The sequence below is a fragment of the Lepisosteus oculatus genome, chromosome 9 (assembly GCF_040954835.1).
Source record: "Lepisosteus oculatus isolate fLepOcu1 chromosome 9, fLepOcu1.hap2, whole genome shotgun sequence".
Taxonomy (NCBI): Eukaryota; Metazoa; Chordata; class Actinopteri; order Semionotiformes; family Lepisosteidae; genus Lepisosteus; species Lepisosteus oculatus.
This window is the reverse complement of record NC_090704.1, coordinates 27,554,026-27,577,122: the sequence shown is the minus strand read 5'-3', so window position 1 is coordinate 27,577,122 and position 23,097 is coordinate 27,554,026. Positions and strand designations below refer to the sequence as shown.

Sequence of the window (23,097 nt, the reverse complement as noted above, 5' to 3'; positions counted from 1 at the left end):
TTGTAAAGAGTCTAAAAACAACATCAATAATAATATCTCTACCTGCAAACATTTTTTCATTATTTGGTGATGGACTGTTTTTAGTTATAAAGGAAGTAAAAGCTCTCTTGTGTTCATACAGGGGATCTGGTACCTCCTCCATGACGGTTGGAAAGTATATTCTAAAAAGAGTGGATGGGAGGGGGTCATCTAAGATTTTATGTGCAATGTGTCTCCATTAGATATGATGCTGATGTTGCACATTGAAAGGTTGAATAAGCAAGGCAGAAAGTAGTACCTTGATTGCGGAAAGCTGAGCTGACTTTCACTGGCTTTATGGTGAAACCTTGCTTTTCTCATTCTTTGACAATATGAAACGGCCATTAACCACATGGCTCATGTCTTGATGCTTCTTTTCTGAAGTCTTTTAGAGATGTTAGATTTGGGTACAGCATGTGTGCGCAGGCTCCAAAGGAACATACTGAAAAGCAAAAAAGGAAACTTAATGCTTTACCTACAGGTCCATCTCAATTGTTAGTGTCAAATGAGGTAGTCAACATTAATTAAGGACACCAGTGCCGTTTACTTAACTTTTACCAGATCATTCCAATATTTGTTTCTTCGATTTCATTTTATGAGTTTATGATGAACAAATCAGTACACATTTTCTATCTTTTAATCAAAATAATGCTACACAGACATCAAAAAGTGTACTGTATTGAGCACTTTGTGTCTCTGCAACCCTCTGTCTCTGTGGTAGAATGGCAAGAAAATGGTGGAAAGCTGAGCTTCATCTTTCTATTTCTGGAAAACATCCTTCAGTTCTGTGGCAGATTTATGATTTCTACCTATGTTTATGCATAGCAAAAAATATAGGATTCTTTTCCTGGTTTTATTTTTGATTTTGCTGTTACTGTTGTATTTTGTTTCCCATGTATGCAATTTCAGTATTGACTATACACATAGTGGTGCCCATTGGAAAACAGGCTTGAATATTAATGTGACTATGAAGTGTGTTGGGAAGCTGTACACGAGTTTAGGGTCTTAACTGTTCAGGCTTAACCTTTAATGTGTTATTGGAAAGGACTAAAATAAGGTCACAATATTGATTTATTGATAAATGTGGATATCTGGGGCACTTTGTCTTCCCTTTACTGACCTTAAGGCTGAAAAGTAAAGAGTGCTTGGTTTTCAAATTACACCTTTCCTTGTAGCAAAGAAAAGCACTTGGTAGAAAACAAAGAAGTTGCAATGCACATTTCAGTTAAGGGGTACATTGCACTCCCCAAACTGAAGAGTAAATCATACCTTTCTGAACAGTTGACGTTCTGACAATTTTCTACATTTTTGCTGTATGGTTGCGTCTACCCTACAATAACTGGATTGCAGTTGCTTTAAAATGGTACATAATTCCAGTGTCAGTTTTCATTAGAGCTCTTGTTTGTTTTTTGCTCCACTTAAAAATTTTTCTTTCCTCTTTTGTTTAACTGAGCCTTTTTGGTTCAGCTGCTAACTTGAACTCATGTTACCATATAAGCGGAGAACACATAAAGTATAGTATTTAGTAGCTATAATATTCATGCTGTTTGTTTAGATAGGCTCCCTCAGCCATGCTTTTGTGGTGTGTTGTAGGTGTAATGGTTGTGTTAGTAGGACAGGACTCATTGTGGCTTCACCTCATTAGAACTCACAGTACTGTGAAGCTACTATGAAGCTTTGGTGCCTCCAAGACAGGAGAATATAAAATCCCAGCTGGGCACACTCAGGGTACTGATTGGTTGACAGGACAGCATGCATTTGTTTTAGCTGAGCTTCAAACGGAGGCAGACCTGGTGTTTAGATGATACCATTAAATCCATAAGAAACAAGCAGTAGTAGAAATATTGCAACATCAATATTATATATTGTATTAAACAGCTTATAGAGTCAGTACTGCTTTGCCTTAGGATCCAAACTATTGATCGCCTGGGACTGTTGAATTTTTCTAACAGTTTGATTTTGCCCTCCCCATTTGGCAGTGCACTTTAATATAAATGGGTTGTGACAGGCTCAGTTAATTTGTCCCTTGTGTGCTGCTTGGAATTGAGAATATATCACTTACAGTACAATGACAACATTTGGAACACTTTCAAATGTTCTGTAATGTGGTTGTGTTATTTTTCAGTTGCAATCTTTTTTTGTTGTCACCTGTTATCAGTTTAGTATCTTAGTTATAGGGAGTGACTTCAAGCGCCCCAGTCTGTTCCAGGCTCCATTCAGACTGAAATGTTTGTGCAGACGTTTGTCAGTTGTGTCATGCTACACCTTTCTGGAACGTGCTGCTAGGCTGGTGTGGCACTGATTGGCTGTGCTCTGCAGGTTCAGCAGAAACTGTTGGAGCTAAAGGAGATGGAGAGGGACTCCAGGAGCCAGACAAGCTGGAGACGGCATCTGGTGGGGCCACTGGTAAATGGCACGTCGGAGGAGGAGGTGCCGAAGACCCCTGAGGAGGACCCCGAAACAGCAGTCCTTGAGGACATCTACAGCAGCATCCCCAGTACCTTGAAGCAGGACACTCCGGTGAGTCAATCCAGCTATTGTCATTGGGGAAGAAATAAAGAGGTGCTGAAGAATATGATTATTATCCAAAGCTGCATATCTTTGTACAATTTTGTACCACCTGACATTTTACTGAAGCGCTCTTGAGTGAAGCACCTCGCTTAAGGGTACAACAGCAGTCTGGGTTGAAGAAGTTTAAGTAGGCAACTGCGTTGGCATGCATAGACTGCAAAGGAAGAAGTAAAGGATTATTCCATGCTGAAAAGAAGAAACGAAGCACAACATTTCGGCTGTGGTGTTGTTTCTTTTCTTCTCTTTTCAGCATGGAATAATCCTTTACTTCTTCCTTTGCAACAGCAGTCTGGGACAAGATTCCACAACCTGTCGGTTATGGGTTTTTTGCCTCAACCACTCCTCCAGCCTTATGTTTTCTACCACGCTTAGTACTACTTCACACTTCTGTGAGTGTTACGGAAAATGAAAAGGAAAGTGCCTACAAGGCAAGAGCATTTAGAAAAAGTTTGGTAGTAGGCTGCAAGTTCATTGCAATGTTTTATTTATAGAATGTAACTGTACAGTATATACATTGTGGTGCAGCAGATATATTGAAAAGGGTTTAGATCTTAGAGATTTGCTTCTGTGTTACACTTTTTTGGAGTTTTTGGGAACATTTCAGAGCGAGTGCTTTCAAAGACTTAAGAGCTGCAGCGTAGGATGAAATTCAGTTCTATTTGTTCAATTGCCTCAGCACAGGATGATGCTTTTCTCAGTCTGTTCTAGCTGATTTGAACTAGAGTGAGAGGTTTACTTTTTTATCATCAAATATATTTTCAGCCAGCAGCCATATCACCTTGCAACTCACAACTGGTAACCCACTGAAGTTCAGCGGGTGTTAGCCTGGTCAGAACCAGGATGGGAGACCTCCTGGGAAAAACTAAGGTTGCTGCTGGAAGAGGTGTTAGTGGGGCCAGCAGGGGGTGCTCACCCTGCGGTCCATGTGGGTCCTAATGCCTCAGTATAGTGACAGGGGCACTATACTGTAAACAGGCGCCGTCCTTCAGATGAGACGTAAAACCGAGGTCCTGACTCTCTGTGGTCATTAAAAATCCCAGGGCGTTTCTCGAAAAGAGCAGGGGTGTAACCCCGGCGTCCTGGCCAAATTTCCCATTGGCCCTCCCAATCATGGCCTCCTAATAATCCCCATCTATGAATTGGCTACATTACTCTGCTCTCCTCCCCACTGATAGCTGATGTGTGGTAAGCATTCTAGCGCACTATGGCTGCCGTCACATCATCCAGGTGGGGCTGCACATTGGTGGTGGTGGAGGGGTCCCCATTACCTGTAAAGCGCTTTGAGTGGAATGTCCAGAAAAGCGCTATATAAGTGTAAGCAATTATTATTATTATTATTATTATTATTATTATTATTATTATTATATATGGAGGCATTTTCATGTCTCTTAGCAATTTACTGTCCTGTTTCTCCTCATTTCTGGTGTTCTGTAGGAAAGGAGCAGCCCTTTCTCGTTGGCTGAAAACACAACAGAAGAAAAAGAGGAACTCCCAGAGGACAGTCCTCCCAAGCCACAGGTTCGCTGCCTTCCTGCTGCTGGAATTCTCTAATCTTAACACTTGTCTCTGCCAGCGCAACTGGACCCTTTGAGGAAAGTGACGAAGGCTCTCCAGGGCTCTGCAGGAATGAAGATATGCCAATCTCTTTCGACACACTGTGTGTCGTGCATTGTTTCACTTGTCATATTGTGACACTGCTGTTGTGAAACACTGTCCTTTGGATGAGACAATCAAAAAAAGGTCCTGGCTAAATTCCTTTCTGGGATCTCGTAATCTGGCCTATTCAGCGCTCTTCCTTAATGCAACTGGGGGATGTGTTTTTTACTGGTCCACCTGTTCTGTCCTAGTGGGGCAGCTGGTGCAGAATGACTGTCATAGGTCACCCAGGTAGCTGCTGTACAACATTGGTGGATGAAGTGAGTCCTTCCTACAGTATGTAGCAAGCACTGTGGTTCCTTTGGGCTGAAAATCGCTTTATAGATGTAAGGAGTAATCAAGTCATTTGTAGTTCAGGTGGGTAGCTGCGTCAGCATGCGTAGGCTGCAAAGGAACAAGTAATAGGTTTATTCCATGCTAAAAAGAGAAGAAAGAAAATGCAGTGTTTCAGCCGTTGAGCCTTCTTCAGGTGTGAAGAACTAATTTGGTTTTGAGAGCCCTGGGAAGCATTGCATTAAAAATAATATTCCCTGATAAAAGAATATGGGAGAAATTGGCTTTGAGAGAAAATGTATGTTTGGAAACACCTTCTGTCAGGGGTTGCAAATTTTATGTATAACTTATTTCTAACCTGCAGTATATCAATGAGCAAGTGATTAACTGCATGTTTGTTACTAAAGGTGACCTCATTTCTAAATCGTTTACTGATGTATAGTTGGATATTCATCATTTGTAAAGTTTGCAACTTCTGAAATAACAAGTTAGTTTTCTTTGGCAAATCTGGCATTGTGACATCTGAAAGCTGCTAATGGGAATGTCCTTTTTAGTAGGAGGACAGTGTGTTTCTAGTCCGTGTAGAGTTTGTAGTTTCCACCTGGCAATTTATAAAAGGCTAAAGATTAATCCTTTACTCGCTGGGGCTGTAAGAATATAGTAAGGTGGCTCCTAGTCACAGCTAGGGTCAGTCCAGTGCTCTTGAGAATCTTTTCCGAAATTTCTCTGCGACATCCCGTTTTCTTTCGTATTATTGAAAGGAAAATGTTTGGAACAGCTAAAGCATCTTTTCCTCAGGCACTACAAACCAAGAGAGGTCCCCACTGTCCTTTCTGCACTCTGTGTGGCTGCTCAGTAGATTAAAATGCTCTTATTTGAAGTGTTTGTCTTTTGCAAATGTGTCTGAACATCTATGCAGGAGGAATCTCCTGAAGTAGAGAAAAGGCCAGAGCCCTCACAGTCCAACCCCTCCACCGAGAGCGGACTGGACTTCTTCCAGTCGGATCCCTTCACGGACAGTAAGTGCCCTGAGCTCCAGTCCTCTCTCCGGAGTATTTTTTCAATCACACATGACTTCATTCTGTTTGACTCCATTGGATAATCAATACAAGATGCAGAAACAAAAAATAACGGCTTCAAACCTTGGATAAGTACGGGAAGAAAACATGGGAATCGGTCATTGAAACCAGCCTGTTTCGTTTTGCTGGTTGGCTTTAATCAGGTTATGGATAGGTGTAAAATGGACAGTATTTCCCTTTTATTAAAATACATTATTTTAAATTTAATATACAGTAGTTGTCTCCCTATATACAAGTGCCGGTCCATGGGCAGGCCAACGCATTAATTCACAAGATTTAGAAATAAGTTACATAAAATATTGGTCTCTTAGAAAATAACATTAAATTGCAAGCATGTTGTGTAAAGATTTGGCTAATTCTCCATCTGCCACCAACAATTACTTTTTGACATTTTTATTTATTTTAGATGACCCATTCAAAGATGATCCATTTACAAAGGTGGACGTTTCAGGTAAATTGAAAGGTGGACGTTTCAAATATTCTTTTGTTAAAAAAGCAGGATAGAATATGCAAATACATTATTTAGGGGATTTCAGTTCAACAAGTTGTTCTGAATTTGAATTGTGGGTGGCATCCTAGGCTATATAAAACCCACATACTGTGACCTATTTTACATGAATGGGTTTTCAATGGGGGAGTGTTTTCAGAGCTGTGTATTAATAGTGGTAAACTGTTCATATGTTGTGTAGCTGTGTTGTCGAGTTAGAGGCTCCAAAATGGTTTTAATTGTGCCATTTGGTAAACAGTGAAACTTTATCATATTCAAATATAGAGATTTCTTTAGGATATAAAAAGCCATTGTACATGATCACAAATGGCCTTAGCAGACTGAAAGAAGGGATTTAGCAGAAAAAAATAAAATAAAATAATGGCTATCAAGACAAAGTTAAGCCATTGGTGCCCTAATTATGTTGCTGGATCTTCTAGTGTCCTGTCCTTCTGATAAGGCACACCAGACTATAGACTGTTTCTCAGTGACTCTGCCGCAGTAGGTGTTAATACAGTATAACACAGCCCCCGTTAAGCTCATGTGTGCTGAGAGATTGTGAATGTAGTAATGCTTTTGTGTCCGTCAGACCCATTCGGTGAAGACCCATTCAAAGGCACGGACCCCTTCGCTGCAGACTCCTTCTTCAAGCAGCCGTCGGCTGACCCCTTTGCCACGGCCGACCCGTTCAGTGGGGCCCCAGGCAACCCCCCCGAGGCCGATCCCTTCAGCTCCAAGATGAGCAGCACCGCAGAAGCCGACCCCTTCACGAGCTCCACCGGCGGTCCAGAGCTGGCCAAGGTCAGTCCTGCAGTGCTCAGGTTTTCAGCGAGGTGGCCTGATGACTTTTTTTTCTTGCCGTTAGGGAGTTTGCAAGCACTTGACAACGCTGGCTCCATACAAAACCAAGGATGATTTATACGTTTAGCATATTTAAAAATGATTTTTTTCTGTCCACCCTGAGCAGTACAGTGCACTGAACCTGTCCGCACCAGTCTAGTTGTCGGATTTGATTGGGTGACTTAGATTTTGTGAGGAAACTAATTTTGAGAACCTACTGGCCTGTGTATTTTATGTAGCTAAGATACTGTATGGACTTGATGTGTGGGAAGCAGTGGTGTATGTGTGGGTATGTATTTCCTGTCACTTTTGCAAAAAAAAATGTTTGAGGTTCTATAACATTTTTGAGGTTCTTTGAAATTCAAACATGCTACAAAATGTATATTTTGGGCTGTTTTTCACCCACCTGAGAAATGGAGTTCAATTTTTATGAGATTGTGGAACAGTAATGACAAAAGACTCAATAGCAAGTATTAGACAAAGCAAAGACAGCAGTACAAATGTGTGAAGAGTCTGGCAGTAACAGTTCCTGGTTCTTCTCAGATGGAGACAACCCTGGTCAATGACCCCTTTGCTCCAGGAGGCACTGCAGTAACCACAGGTTCTGACCCAGGTGAGTCTCCCCCTGTTTGTGCACAGAGGGATTGAAGGCTGGGCTGATTTTCTCAGGAAGTTTAAAATTACCTATTAAGGTTTCTTGCACCTTACTCTAAAACTTACATAAGCACAAGGGATAGGAACAGTTTAGAGACACCACTTAATCTAACCAGCAGGTCTCTGGGACGTGGGAGAAAGCACACGCAGTCATAGGTCAAATCATTATTGCTTCATAATCATGTTTTAATTATTTTCAATACTAAATCTTGTCCCAGAAGTGGCTGTGTGTAGTTTAAGTTGGCATTATGGAGGGTACCACTAGCACAATGTCACCTCTGTTAGTGTGTAATCTTCTCTGTGTTTCCCTCACAGACCCATTTGCCTCTGTGTTTGGCAGTGACACTTTTGGAGGTGGATTTGCTGATTTTAGCAACCTGTCAAAGGTAAATGACAATTCACACTGTTATGTCCGTGATCCCTTCCACAGGTATTTGTAGACTAAAAGAAAACAGGTTATGATTGAGCTGGTTAAAAGACGAAGTTTTGTTTTTTCAAATATGAAAAGCAGTTGTCAAACTTAACATTCAACATAAAAGCAAATTTTGTTCTTGGATAAAATGGTTAATAATCATATCAATCTGTCAATAAATAATCATTGTAATGTTACTAATGTGACTCTTAAATGGCGCAATGTGGAGTTGTTTAGTCTTTGGGAATGTGACCATTTTCTACACTGTTCACCACCTGCCACTTACAAGCCTTCCCTTCACAGTTGACATGGAATTCAAAATATCCACAAGCATTTATTAAAACATTAAAACTACGTCTTATATAAATGAAAGCATGTAATTGTTTTTATTTGGGAGTTCAACCCTCAGATTGAGACTGAACCCACAACACATCCCCCCCTGTTTGCATGCATTCCTATGGGGGATTGTTTTTGTGTTTTTTAATGACATGGCATTTTTCAGGAATGCATCCCCCTGTGATTGATTTAGTTGTTTTTTCTACACTAAAATAAGCTGTATCACTCCTGTGTGGCTCAGTGAGTAAAGGTGCAGGCACTAGCCCAGTTTGAGTTCTATGATCCGGGTGTTGAGAGCAAGAGTCTGGATCAGGTTACTAGCCGACTGAGACTTCCCAAGTGATGGAGCACAATTGTCTGAACACCACTGAGGGTGGGGTGGGATCTGTTGTCTGAACACCACTGAGGGTGGGGTGGGATCTGTTGTCTTAACAGCACTGAGAGTGGGGTGGGATCTGTTGCGAAGCCCCCCTCAGCTCCTGATGGTACATCAGCCCCTGAGACTTCCTGGGCACCCGCAAACTATCAGTGCTATTGGTGAAATATGCACCTCTTCTTCAATGAGTGTTGCAGTAAAACACAAATGGTTGGAAGATGGGCAAGATGGAAGAGTCTTCTTACACTTCTTTATAGTCCTGCGTCTGGTTGTGGAGTTTGTATCTATTTTTAAGGTAGCTTGTGCTAATCTGTACAAAGTTGAATAACTTCTAACCTCTGTTTGCTTCATAGTCCAATGGCTCAGATCCTTTCAGCTCTGACGTCTTGAGCAGTAAGAACCTATTTCAGGAGGACAGAATGACGAGTCCAGATGTGCCGCCTGCCCTGCCCCCCAAGACGGGGACCCCCACCAGGCCCCCGCCGCCTCCGCCAGGTAACAGTGGTTTGTGGAGTGGGGCAGAATGGAGCTGCTCCCAGTCCGGCTGTCTTGGCAGCTCACACGAACAACAAGCCAGCTGGGCAAGCCTGCCTGTTGGCCTCACTGCCCTGCTCTCTGATGGACATGAGCGCTTGGTCCCCAAGGTCCCGCCTAGGTTACAACAGGTCACTCTATTCTAGCAGTGAGGTTTTCATTTAGTGACCCGACTAAACCTGCTCTTTGGCTCCAGCGATAGGGCAGTCCTGCCTCCTGGTTTGCCTTCTGCAGTTCGACTGTATATATAATGAAAGATGGCTGCCTGTGCACTTCTTTAGTTTTGTCTGAAAACGCCGAACTCTTGTTTATGCTGCCTGCCTTATTGGGAAAACTGGACACATTTGCTGTCCAAGTGGCCTTGTTCAGGTGTGTTTTTCCAGTAGAGGTTTTAGCCCGTGCCTGAACTGTGAAAGCTTGTATCTGTGCTTTAATAACACACACTTTAATAACAACAGGACACACCGAGCAATTAATAGCAAAGTGGAAAATGACCAGTTTTCCGACCGCTGCGGTTTCCCAGAGCATGGAAATTTTCAGAGACCCCTTGCCCCCTTTTCCTGTGTTCGCCAAGCGTGGCTGCTGTAAGTGTTGTTGTGATGTTGTGTCTGCGCAGGGAAGCGGTCCTCCATTTCCAGATCTGAGTCCTCGGACTCCTTCCATCGGAAAGGTTCCTTCCTGTCTCGGGGATCCGGAGACAGCTCTCGGTCCCAGGAGGAGAAATTGCAGGACCCTTTCTCCCCGTCCTCTCCCAGACAGACTCTGAAGGACCCTGACAGCTTCGCCAGCTTTGACAAAGTGAGCACCTCCCTGCCTGCTAGAGACCCTGCCAGACAGACTCAAGCTTGAGCTTATCTTTCCATCTCCAGCCAAAGAGGAACCCAAAAACCAGATAGGAAATAAGTTATGGCAACTGACGTGGAACTAAATAAGGAGGTTAAAATTAAGTAATGGATTATTAACATTGTAAAATGAGTCATTCATTTTACAATTATTAATGTGCGTGCTCTTTACAGCTGCTGCAGACTGTTTCCTTTCTGCGCTAAGACAGTATTTCCCATACTCTTCAGGCTTATCCCTGAATGGAGCTGTTCTATTGGTTGCTCATATGCCTTTTTGCTTTGGCTGAAAGGAAAGGATGTTGGAGAAAGCAAGGATAAAAGAGCTCATACTCTTCAATAGAAGATAAGGATTGCCATTTGATGTGCTTAGATCAAATTCCAGAAGTAAAATGTATAATCCAATGTAGTATACTAAAACAATTCTTATGCAGGTTTTTGGATTGATATTAATTAGTGCCAGCGCTCTGGTTGGTGCACTGTCAGTGCTTAGATTGACCTTGTTCAAATTTGGCTGTGGATGGAGAAGCTGGACTGTTGTTAGTGACCACGTCTTTTTATGGCGACTTCCTAAAAGAGACTAAAAGAGCACCCAGTCAGAGTCTTCATTTTACTGCATCCCTCCATCAGGACGCCAAGTCCGGCACACTCTTAACTAGCATTTTGGTGTCCCATTTCTCCCTGGCCTTGTCACTGTAACTCCTCCTGAATGTGCCCCCTCGTGTGAGAGACCATGCATTGACTTCTTTTTCATCATCGCTTGGAATCGTTTGCCTGCAAGAGCTCATTAATCACCCCCTCCTCCTTCTCCTTGGAATATCATTGTGATCGCATATACTTTAGAAGCACCACAAACTTTCTTTTGCATGAAGATCAGCAGATACATTGTATGAAGTGCAGCATGTTGTCTTCTTCTGTTGGAACCATTAACACTGGTTTAATTTTCTCGCTTATCACAGTTTGCAATGTTTCTGCAAATATGTGACTGCTGTTAATCATTTTGGTCTGTTTTTTTCTCTTCTCTCCTCTGCTTTATCATATTTCTCTAACTTCAAACCTAGCTGCATGTTCATCAGGCCTGGCGTCATTGTTCAGTGCACTCCACACATGCCCAGTAGGCACAGGGGATTACAGGTGTATAAGCCGTGTTTGCAGTAAATGTTTCCCTTCCTTTCTGGTGCCCTTCAAGAGTGATGGACTGAGCTGTGAGCTCGCCCTGATTGGCCGTGGGCTGCCAGCACTAGGTGGTTTCGGAGTTGGTTTCCAAGGCTTCTTGCCCAGCAGGTCCACATTAACCTGCAGTGTCTGCAGTGACATCTAATGCCTTAGCTCAGCTGTTTTTACTCCTGTAAAAAGAAATGGCTGGCTTGTTTGTCCCGCAAAATTCTTTTTTTCCATATTGTCCTTAAGTATCTCCTGATGGTATGGGGGTTGTAGAGGTGTTCAAGCCAAATGGGCTACAAATCTACATTTCCATTCTGGGGTATATACACTAACCTCAAAACAAAATTTGCATTCCCCACCAGTCTGGATGAAAAGCTTGTGTTTATGCATTTAAAAACCGGCACCTGCGAAGATTCAGTGGGTTGCCAGCAGCTATATCAATCTACAACTCACAACTGGCAGCCCACTGAAGCTAAGCAGATGTGAACTTGGCTAGTAGCTGGATAGGAGACCTCCTGGGAAAAGCTCAGGCTGCTGCTGGAAGAGGTGTTAGTGGGGCCAGCAGGGGGCACTCACCCTACAGTCTGTGTGAGTCCTAATGCCACAGTATAGCGACGGGAGCACTATATTGTAAAAAATAGCCGTTCTTCGGATGAGACGTAAAACGGAGGTCCTGACTCTCTGTGGTCATTAAAAATCCCAGGGTGTTTCTTGAAAAGAATAGGGGTGTAACCCCAGCCTCCTGGCTGCCGTCACATCATCTAGGTGGGAGCTGTACGTTGATGGTGGTGGAGGGGAGTCCCCATTAAATGTAAATAGCTTTGAGTGGAGTGTTCATATATAAGTGTAAGGAATTATTGTTATAAAAGGGCCTGGAAAAACTCAGGACTTTCAGCTGGTTAAACTGTATCGCCATGTATAACTGTGTGTACCACAGCTTTATTTTGAACTGAACAGCTACTACAAACCGCTGCCCATGACCACATTCTGGAATGTCCTCCTGCCATCATTTATTAGCATGCAGACACCATAAAAACCTCTAGGACTCTGTATGAAAATTATAAAAAATAAGACTTGACTGTTTAAAATCTTGGATGTGGTTCTATTTGGGAAACATCTAATTTCTTAAAAATGTCAATTTTATCTTGAAAATGTTATTGTGGAAGTGGATCTAAACTTCCTGAGTGGGTGCACTCTTGAACGGTCCAGTGCCTTTTGACCACTCTGGACAGGGTGTATTCCATAGCGTTTATATCGTACAAGTTTCCGTAATGCTTTCTGTCAGGCAGTATGTGGGAGTGCAACAGAAATTGTGTGCCAGCGCTCTTTCCCAATAAACCGCTGTCGGCTAATGACTCGTCTTTCACTTGCTCTGTACTGGCTGGCCCATCCCTAAAAGCATGTGCTCTGGTTTTCTTTTTCCATTTCCTATATGACAGTCCCATTAACTGACCACTGTGCAACTTAACATCCAGCACATAAAAACACCCATTGCGGAATTGTTTTTTGAACTGGGCTTTGAAATATCTGATTTTTTCTTAATTCAGCCAAAAGGCTGCTGGTAATCCAGGACTCTCAAGGTAATTTTAATGTTTAGTGTGTTCACAGTATTGTCTATAGGACAGCTGAGATTCACATTCATGCTCTTTATTTGTCTTCTTCCATCCTTACTGTGTGGTTTATTATTAGGAGGTGGTAGATTAAATGTTTAGATTAAACTTTTTTTTTCTGTAGTAAAAATTCCAGCACAGTGTCCCTTGGCCCTTGGGCATTCGAGTGGAAATTCTTGATCAGTGGGAAGAATGTCACCTGTTACTTTAGTACCATTCCAAGCAGCAGGAAATCTGAACTCCCTTCCTTCTCGGTACTGGCCAGGCCCAGCCTTGTTTAGTAATCTGAAAAGATCAGGTTACGAGGTGATATTTCTGTCTGCTGTTTCCACTAATCCTATTGTGTGTTAATTTCTTTTTAGACCTAATTCTTATAATCAGCAAGATTCCAATAAATGGTTTTCGCTCCATATGTTTTTTGTAAAATATAATAGAAATTCTTCTAATTAAACATTTTTGTTTTAAATGCTGTTATGTCTGCTATGTGCAGTAAGGTATTGAACATTAAAGTTTTGTCAATTAACTTATATCAGATTAGTTATTAAAATGTGCTCTATTGTGTAATGCAGTTCTTCTTGTGAAAAAAGAAAGGACATAAACTTGAGTAAATCTGTTCCCTAGTTAACATGTTTCAACTTTATGGGCAAAAATATACTTTAAACTGATGTCAGCTGAATATCTGTAGGTTTCTGGAAAAGGAAAGTGCACAAAGCTAGAAAACCTAATTGGAAGATTTCTTCAGTTCCATTGTTTTAACAGTAAAATCGTAGTAAAAATGAGCCAAAAACAATGGCCTACGGTATGATTATGTGTAATAAATCAGTGTGTAGTTTTAATCACCCTGGTGATTAGTTAAATGAACTAAAACACTAAGACAACGTCTTCTCTTATCATGAGAATCATAAGACCTGCTTGAAGTGAAAGTCTTGTTCATTACGACTAGGAAGCTTTTCATAAATTGTTGCTTGTTTAGATAAAATGATGTTTTATCATGCAACTAGTAGACCCTCATTGCCTTTTAAATGTTTGAAGTGCTGTTTATCAGCTGTCGGTTTCTTGAAGAAGATGAATATGTGCAGTGTATTTGCAAAAAAAGAGGTGATTTGCCCATAAAGATTATCTGTTGTAAACCAACATAAACAGGGCCCAGAAATCAAGTTTAATACAGTCTGTTAGGAATTGTATTCCCAGAGCTTTTTTTTGTTTGTTTCTTTGAGATCTTCCATTGGTCTCTTTGACTGTCTGTTTGTGCTTATTTAAGTATAAATTTAAATCTAGGTTTATGGGAAGAATGCCATCATTTTAATTGCAACGGTTCTTTTGTAACACAAATCAAGAATTGGAATGAGTTGTGTACCGATTTCAAATCTAATGTGGCATCACTAGAGGGCAGTATGACCACATGATGTCCTTCACCTGCAGTTGTGGGTGAAAAGCCCTTTTTATATTGCAGAAACACCAAAGAGCCTGCAGTGTGACGAAGCGACTACAGAACATTTGTACTCTGTTGCTGCAATGAACAGTGAACAGAGTTGGAAACAATTAATGATTCCATATTGTAAACCTTGGGGGGAAAAAAGGGAAATTGCGATTGTGATTAGAATTATAATGAAGAGTACAGCAGGGCACTATGTAATGAGACAGCTGTAAAGGCTGTCCATAGCAAGAAACTTAATGTTAATATAAGTGAAGTCAAGCTTCTGAAAAGGGGTGCCGATCGGTTGATGGTAGTTCCTGCTGGTGTACTGCAGGTGTCAGTGGGAAACAGTGTGCAGCTGCTGGTGTCCCTGTGCTCTGACGGCCTGCGGTGTCTGTGTGTGTGCTTGCTTGTGCAGTATCCCACGGAGGAGGACATGATTGAGTGGGTGAAGCGGGAAAGCGAGAGGGAGGAGAAGGAGCGCCTGGCCCGGCTGACCCAACAGGAGCAGGAGGACCTGGAGCTGGCCATCGCACTCAGCAAGTCGGAGCTTTCCTGAGGGGGGGGGGGACCCCCGATCCCACCTGCTAACCAACCCCCCCCCCCGCCATGGGCCCGGCCGGAAAAGATTTTAAAAGAAGAAGGCAAAGATACTTGGCGCCACCTCAGCACGGAGAGATTTCAGATCCCCTGGGGTTTATTGTGTCTGGATTTATTTTCTTTTGGTTTGACGTGTACCAACCTCCTTGTCGGTGGGAGACGAGAGACAGGCTGGGGGGGAGGTCAGTTAATTTTTAGGCCAGTTTGGAGATGGTAAGGTTCCCTGCATTATGGCCTGACACAGACAATCCATTTCCTCACAGAACCCTAGTGTGTGTATATATCATATATATACCCACATATATAAAAGCTATTTTTGTGTTTCTGAGGGCGGGTGGACACCTCCAGAGGGAATTCGCATTTTGACGGCCCTCTCTCCCCCTTTGCAGTCTTGGAGCAGCGGGTGAAAATTGTTTCGTCTTCTGAAACTTAGAGCCACAAACTTCAGATTACACAAAACTACAGAGATACAGTATCTGCATAAGCACCATTATATCTCCTTTTGCCTGCCAGTGTCTGATGTGCACCCACAAATCTTCTGTAACTATAACGGAAGCTAATTTTTCCTCTGCATTTGTATTAAATCTCAACTAAGCAGTTTTGAACCCTGTGCATCATTCAATTGGCAGTTTTAGAAAAACCCATTTACAGCTATTTCCAGATACAGCTTCCTTTCTTTTTGTTTAAACTCTCAAGCCTACGACTAGGATTTTGTGCTGAATCTGTTTTTTTCTTCTAACCTATGGAGGGGGATCAACCTTTTAGACCTCTTACTCTTGTCAACTTAATATTCATGTCTACCTATTGTATCTAATGTACTGTGGATGAACTTGCTCAATGATTGGGTGCTAAAATGATGATTGTTGGCCAATAGCAGGGTGAGGATGTGAGGCTCTGTGGCCAGTGAATGAATGCTGGAGAGTTTCAGCCAATACAGTGGGACTCTGTAGAAGGGATTAGCACCAATATCTTACATGAGTATAACTCCAGCCATCGCTACGGTGTTCTGGGATCTCATGAGACTTTTTAGACTGGAAAAACTTGATCATTACAATGGAGAAAAATGCATTCCTTTCCAGTGCATGTGAAAGCCAGTTAACATAAGGCTACTTTCTGGCTGCTGCTCATGAAGCATATACCCTGAAGTGGCAATATGAAGTTTCCTCCAATACCCAGATGTAACCTCACACTGCCCTTATTAAAACATCTTTGTATATAATCACGTGCTTCATGAATGTCTGGATGTTTTTTATTATGTTTTTGATATTGGTTGCCATCAAAAGACTTATTGATTAAAGGGAGCCTCAGGATGATGGTGTGATAGTTTTTTAGGGCACATCTAAAAAACAGATAACTGTCACCTGGGAAGTCACCATTTAATAAACTGAGCTTCTAATTTTACATGGGAACCTTGTTCTCCTACAAGTATAAGCACACTACAGTAGAGCTTCCCCTAACGTATCTTGAGGCAGGCTTCATCTTGCCTTTGTTTGTTAAATTAATGGGTTAGAAAGCCCTTGATAAAAAAAAGATAAAGATTTCTGGGTGTGAGTGTGGTTGGTATGATGGCAAAGGGTGTGACTTCTGTTTCATGCTTTATGAATTTGGTGCTTCGATGCATTTTGATGGGAAAACAATGTATCCACTATTCTGTGCATATGGAAAAAAAAAATTAATTCCACTTGATTTTAAGTTTTGGTACAAATTGTAGCAAGATGCTCATCTTTTGACAGTTGCTTTCTCTCTCTGCTGCTAGGGTTTACAGTGCCTGTCGTGTACAAGCTGAGTAATGCGCCAGAATGGTACACTGATGGTGGAGCACAGAGAGCTCATGCATGATCAATAGGAGTCCCTTTTTCAGCCTGGCCACTTCTTTTAATATCTGTTGAATTATGTGTTCTGTACTTTGAGGAGAAGAATGTGTGTATGAAGGGAAAATGCCCTTTTATTTTTCATTTACATAAAGCACTTCAAAATGCACAATATCGATGGCTATTTTTACATGCAAAGAAAGGACTAATGGAACAGAGTGGGGAATTGACAATACGAGTCCACGTAAAGAGCAGTCAGAGCCGTTTCAGGGTTCATACATGCTGCAAGCTTGTGTTTATAATGTATATTTTTTAACTTTAGAACTTCCAAGCACAGGGACTGGATAATTCAGGATTCTCCGTTATTGCCTATTTCCAAAGGAGTTCGGGCTGCAGTCTGTCTCTTGTGGCATGTGATTCCAAGAGACCCGAAGGGCAACGCTTTGAGATGCTTTTTTTTTAGCTGTGCTAGCTTTTACAATATTTAATAGTCCAATTTAAGTAAATTAAAGACAAGCGGCAGTAGAAGTAGCCCCTTGCTTGTTTAGCCGCTTCTGCTCAGCTCAGATGCAAGACGTTGTGACCCAAGTGAAAAGCTGCTGTAGGTCTGCTGTGAACTGTGTTTGGAGGGGGACGGAGGTAACTCACTTTCTTCATCTCTGCAGTCATTTCTCCTGAGCCCTGCAATGGCTTCTTTGGGTTTTTCACCATTAGTTTCTTCTTGCCTTTCACTGCAAGCAATGTTCTGCATCCACTAAACAACGTTTTACTGTCTTGTTGTTGTTCTACATAATGGAGAGGTTACTGGCTCTAGACACAGTTCGTGTGTCTCTACTTTGTAGGGTTGGCAATTTATCTACAGTATGTGGCTCTCTGTAACTTCCCTCTTTATAACCTGCTTTGGTAACCATAGTAATAACAGACCTATCAGTGGAATGCTCTGAGGTGTGGTTTTGAAAACATGACATCCCAAAAAAATTTTTAGAAGATTTTGTAAAGACCTAAATGGCTTTACTTTCAATTATTTTTTTTATTTAAATGTAACACTGAATGTAAGGTTCAAAACTGGAAACAGATTTAGGAATCAAGGATGTTTTAGATTTTGGTAGGATCGAAGGATGGTGGTTAGTTGGGGGTTATTTTTTCTGAAATTGTCAGCTTTTTGTTCATGCATGCCTCACTCTTGGGTTTTGTTTTCTGTGCCAACATTGTATTCCAACAAAATGGCGGCTCCTGAGAAGACTTCTTAAAGTTGACTTAGAGGGGAAATGGAAATTTCATTGATTTCTGCCACAGGACAGAATTAACCACCTGTTATTGACAGCAGGTGTTGCTAATTTATTTAAGAATTTTCTTTGCCAATACTTTGTTGTTCTCAGTTTGTGTTTATAGTGGTTTTCTGAAATACTGTTTTCTGAACCTGCATGCCAAACAACCTGAACAATGCAGTGTACAGTACGGAGCAAGAAAAAAATGCAGGAAAATAATCAAATTCAAGGACTTGAATACAGTGTTATGAGATGAATGGTAGCATCCATTATCAGCCTTTCAATTTTCAGGAGTTTACCACATTTTTGTGTTTATCGGGGGGAAAAAAATGTGATGCCCTCATCTTTACTTTTGAGAAGTGCAATAATACATTGCTAAGCCTTATTAAATGTCTCATTTCACATCAACACTTAATACAATTTCTTCAATTCAAATGTAGACATGATTGGAAAGTTCTGAAGCAATTTTTATCTGATTTCTTCCTCATTGTAAAATGCTGTCCCTACGATTTCTATAGATTGAGTGTTTGCAGTCAAAAAAAATGAGAAGGTTGTGATTTTAAGACGTGGAGAAAGGGCTGGCGAAAGGAGTTGTATTGCAGTATATTCAGCACTGGACTGCTCTGTAGAGGCTTCAGCTGTGAAGCTAATATAAGAGAAAATCCAGCAGTAACTATTCAAACCTGTACATGAAAAGTAATTTATCACTACACTAAAATCAATCCTGAATGAACCCTAAAGCCCAGCTTAAGTTCTCAAGCTCTTCTGTGGCGTCCTCCAAATCAATCCTCATTGTAAATACCACAGAACTGCTTTCTCCATTTAAAGACAGTTCTTTCCTTCAGCTCATCTTGTTAAAGTCTCTTGTTACTATTGCTCATGTGAATTGTATAGGCTCCTCACTCATTTAAAACCACTGATATATGTTAAATAGGCTATCAATAGACTTTTTAAAACTGTCATTTTGTTTTTCTTAATGGAAATATCTTCAGCTGTTCAAATATGCCGATTATAACCTGTAATTAATTAAAATAAATATAAATCTTAAACAGAACTTGGTTCCTGTCTTATTGTGTGCAGGGTGCCTCAGACATAGATTTTGTATGTTTTATTCAACAAACCAGAATTGAAAGAACGTTCTAATGTGTAGGAGCTGCCCATGCCAAGACCCATTGATATTTATAGAGGAAAACATGCAAGGGATCGATTTCAGAGATGAAATGCAAAACGCTGGAACTGGTTCGGTTCAGGTTTTATTCATTTTGGGACTCTTTTCTTCACAGGATGTGCTCACTCATGCAGCCAAAAAGCAGTGTCATGAAAGTGTAGTTTATTTCAGATTCTGAGGTTTTCATGCAAGTTTGCCATTGTATTTGATGTATTGCAATGGAGATGAGCTACTATTTATTCTCCATTTACCGCTACCTCCCCTGCCCAGCATTAGATTATTAATGTGAATTTTTAGTGTTAACTTCTGACTTGCAAGGTGACGATACTGTACTGTACCTCGATACAATCAAGGCTACCCCACTTGATTAATTGTTTCCTCTGGCATAAGACTAAAGATTCTTAAGACTATAGACTCCAAGTGTGATTGTGAGTATGTTCTAAGAGACTTCCCAGCACTGGAAGGGGAAAAACTATGACCAAGCGTAGCAATGCCAGATTTTCTAAAGCATTTTATCCGATAGAGGGTCGCAGGAGATCCACAACCTATCCTGGCAAACAACAGGCATGATGTGGGATACACACTAAATGGGATGCCAGTCTATCATGGAGAGAAACACACACACAATCACATTGGGGCCAATTTTCCCAGAAGCCAGTTAACCTACCAGTATGTCTATAGACTGAGGAAAAACAATGCTTCTGAAATGGTAAGGGTTACCCTTGTATTATATGAGAATACTGTAGATAACCCTCAGTCTGCTCTGGATAAAAGCTTCTGCCTAATGAGTTCGAAATATAAGCCAGGTCTCTGGAATCTGTGATATTTATTACTGTTTACCTTGAATTGTGTCACACATGGCTGTCAAAGCTGGGTGGTGAGGCTCTTGGGCACAGTGCAGGACTCGCAGAGTAAATCCCTTGGTGTTTGCTCAGTTTCTTTGCCATGTGTGTCTTCAATCAGACAAGAGTCAGGTACAGTATATGAAGTTTGTACATTCCAGTTTCAAAGAAGAAAAGTGTTTCGCACTTTATGTAGCAATGTATTTCTCGAATGTCATCTGAGAACGTTTCTTTTTCTGTGTTAAAGAGTCACTCAGCCCCGTCATAATGTTTATAAATCTAAATAATAACACTTGCCATTCTGTCTCTTTATTAGTATCAATATTGTGTGTTGCACCTGTAGGTTCTGCTTTGCCACGTTCAGGAAAGTTGATAATGATGCGAAGGACTGCAGTTTCAGTATAAATGAAATGTTTGTAATGTTTATACACTATATTCCAGAACAACAGATAAAGGCAATAAAAGAGCATGGGAACCAATAGCATATGCCAAAGTGTTTGATGCGAATGGAATTAATGATACAGGATTCCATGGGATGCTATTAGCCTTCAATGATCCTGGGTTTGTATTTACAGTACTGGGATTTCAGGGAATCGCATCAATATGTCCTGGGGTTTTAATTACAGTAGATGGACTACAGAAGTCTATTACAGAGGAGGGGTTTTATTAGCAGTTTAATGTCCCACACAAAGGTATTTTTACAGAACAGCAGTTTGGTAACAGGCAGTTGGGTTAGTACAGGAAGGGTCCGAAATTCATGAGGCTCTTTAAGGCAGGAGCTTAGGGGAAAAGGAAGAAGTCTAAATTTTGTTGTATATCTATGCCAGGGGTTTCATTAGGAACACTTCTATAAAATATTCTATAGGTTTATTTTCGAAATAATCACATCATGAACTCATGCAAAAAGGAAGCAAGTCAAGTCTAATGGATTCAGTCAAATGCAATAGGGTATATATATAGATGGCAGTTATTTTAAGTTAAAGTACATTATACATGATTATTGGGTACTTGTCATATCTTTTACAGTAAATCATTATTCTGTTTCACATACTGATATGCAACAAAAGCAAAGAAAATGTGAGGGAAAACACAGATGGTAAATTTGCGGTATGAAATGAAATCATTGCAAAGCTACGCATTGACAGACCTGACAAGTCTGTATGCTGTGGGTTTTTCACGTCTAAATTCCTGACAAGCTGAAAAACACGAAAAATAAGGTTTCTCATATTGGCATTTACTTCTAACAGTTGCTAAACTTTTTACGTCACTCACACGAAAGACATCATCATTAAAATGTTGTATTTTTAGCAAGAGGATGTGTTGGTATTTAAAAAGCTTTATGACACTCCCGCTCCCCGTTGTCCGCATTCCTCACAGCTCAGGTTAACCTACGTGTCAGGAATTTTGTGCACTTATGCTTAAAGCTGAATATCTGGGACTCTGGAGCCTGTGGAAATACATGAAAATGATATGTAAATTATAATAAAACAGGGGTCAGTTTTAATTCGGAAGGCTTTAAGACCCAGAAAATAGCAGATACACATTCCACAGCTCACTTCTGAAAAAACAAAAACCCATTTACTGTACCACGGTGGAGTTCTACACACCTTTTCGTTTCAGGAAGAGAGGAGGTTACCTGGGTATTGCATTTCTGGAATGCACAGGTCTTCGTCGCTGGTTAGTATACCTGAGCTCAGGTAAAACACGCATGTTTTGGACTTTACATTTTTAGACGCGGCACGAAACAGTCGCTGGAACCTGCAGTTGTGCCGTTGTCCTCTGGCTATTTAAATGAGTTTTGCAGCTTTGAGACGCACTTTGAAGAGGAATGCCAGCAAAAGGTAAGACCTCTTTTCACTTTCGATGACGAGGCTCATCGAAAAGGTAGAAACTTTCATTTTTTAAATAAGACTTTATTTTTGAACGAGATATAGACTACACAACTTTTTAAAATCTTTTAAAATGAACTTTACATGCACCACACTCTATCTGTGTCCATTTGTTCCCCCCCCCCCCCCCCAGTATTGCCTATCTTTCTGCTTTGAAGTTTGCAACAAGCAAATTTAGGTTCTGAGTGGACATCACTTCAGCCCAGGCAATGTAACCAAGTGACGTTCTTGTGTTCCGTCTAAGCGAAAGGAAAATAGTTTAGAAGTCTTGGCGTTCAATAAAGGAGAAAATTATTTTTATTTTGAAAGTAACATTTCACATTCCAACTGTCAGATGGTTATCAACACACTTCTACAGATTATTTATGGTTGTGTTGTGTCATAGAATTGTGGCTTTACAACTCTGCTTTGACAGGAAGTGTCTAATCCTCCTAAAGAGCTGCTGTCTTCCAGGTTTTAGAAATCACCATTAACATCTTAATTACCAAAAACCCTTATCAATTACCAAAGACCTCCATGGCCCATGATTTGTTAATTTAGTTGATTTAGTTAATTATCATCTACAGTATAATGATTTACAGTAGAAATCATTATAAACAAATTTGAGTCCTCAGGAATCGGTTTTCTTAAATGACCAGTGTATTTTCTTAATGAATCCATCATATACAGTACAAGTGGGCACAAAACATAGGAAATAATTATTTACAATGATATGGATTAGAAACCCGAACCTGGGTTGGAGCACCATTTTGCTATTCCTTCCTAGAGCTTTACAAAGAGAGAAACAGCTTGTTGCTATGTTTACTATTCTGAGGTCACTGAGACTGAGAAGTGTTCTTCCTTCTCATTCACGTCTTCACCTAGTGTTTAATCAGAGGCAAACAATTAAATGCAAAGGTGTCAGACACTGCTTCATTATGCTCTTGGGTTCTTCCCTAAAAAAGTGAAAATTCATTTGTTTTGAGTGGCAGAAATGCAAAGAAAAATACTTCAAGATCCATTATGAACTGATGCAGATGAATGCTTTTATTTACATTTTGGAAGCATTGATTAATTTATGAACAAGCATCAGCAGGGCAGAATGCTTTTTTTAACAGCCCTTCATGAAAGAAATAAAAGTGTGGGGGGAAATGTATTTCTGCTTGGGATGAATTAAAAAAAAAATAGGCTAACAAAAAAAGCAGGCTACTAGAAACGTAAGGCAGGTGCTCAAGGTAAAGAGGTGTCGAAATAAGAAGTTACTTGTTGGAAAG

At 40.8% G+C, this 23,097-nt stretch overlaps 2 protein-coding genes across 4 annotated transcripts in view; both read left to right on the top strand.

The window, feature by feature from the left end:
- Positions 1–18,999, top strand: part of eps15 (epidermal growth factor receptor pathway substrate 15) — a 71,644-nt gene extending 52,645 nt beyond the window's left edge. The window contains exons 16-25 of one of the 2 annotated variants that reach the window (XM_069194322.1): positions 2,338–2,538; positions 4,024–4,107; positions 5,438–5,537; positions 6,004–6,048; positions 6,674–6,885; positions 7,468–7,537; positions 7,894–7,964; positions 9,056–9,197; positions 9,853–10,034; positions 14,685–18,999. In XM_069194322.1, the coding sequence (XP_069050423.1) occupies positions 2,338–2,538; positions 4,024–4,107; positions 5,438–5,537; positions 6,004–6,048; positions 6,674–6,885; positions 7,468–7,537; positions 7,894–7,964; positions 9,056–9,197; positions 9,853–10,034; positions 14,685–14,825 (1,248 nt within the window). In that variant the 3' untranslated portion in view covers positions 14,826–18,999. The remainder of the gene's footprint in view (positions 1–2,337; positions 2,539–4,023; positions 4,108–5,437; positions 5,538–6,003; positions 6,049–6,673; positions 6,886–7,467; positions 7,538–7,893; positions 7,965–9,055; positions 9,198–9,852; positions 10,035–14,684) is intronic. The other variant, XM_069194323.1, reaches the window with a different exon arrangement.
- Positions 19,000–21,425: 2,426 nt separating this feature from the next.
- Positions 21,426–23,097, top strand: part of ttc39a (tetratricopeptide repeat domain 39A) — a 57,293-nt gene continuing 55,621 nt past the window's right edge. Inside the window, exon 1 of one of the 2 annotated variants that reach the window (XM_015356773.2) lies at positions 21,426–21,632. Coding sequence is in view for 1 of the 2 variants with exons in the window: in XM_015356772.2 (XP_015212258.1) it covers positions 21,747–21,796 (50 nt within the window). In the remaining variant the exon portion in view is untranslated. Of the gene's footprint in view, positions 21,797–23,097 lie in introns of both variants that reach the window. The other variant, XM_015356772.2, reaches the window with a different exon arrangement.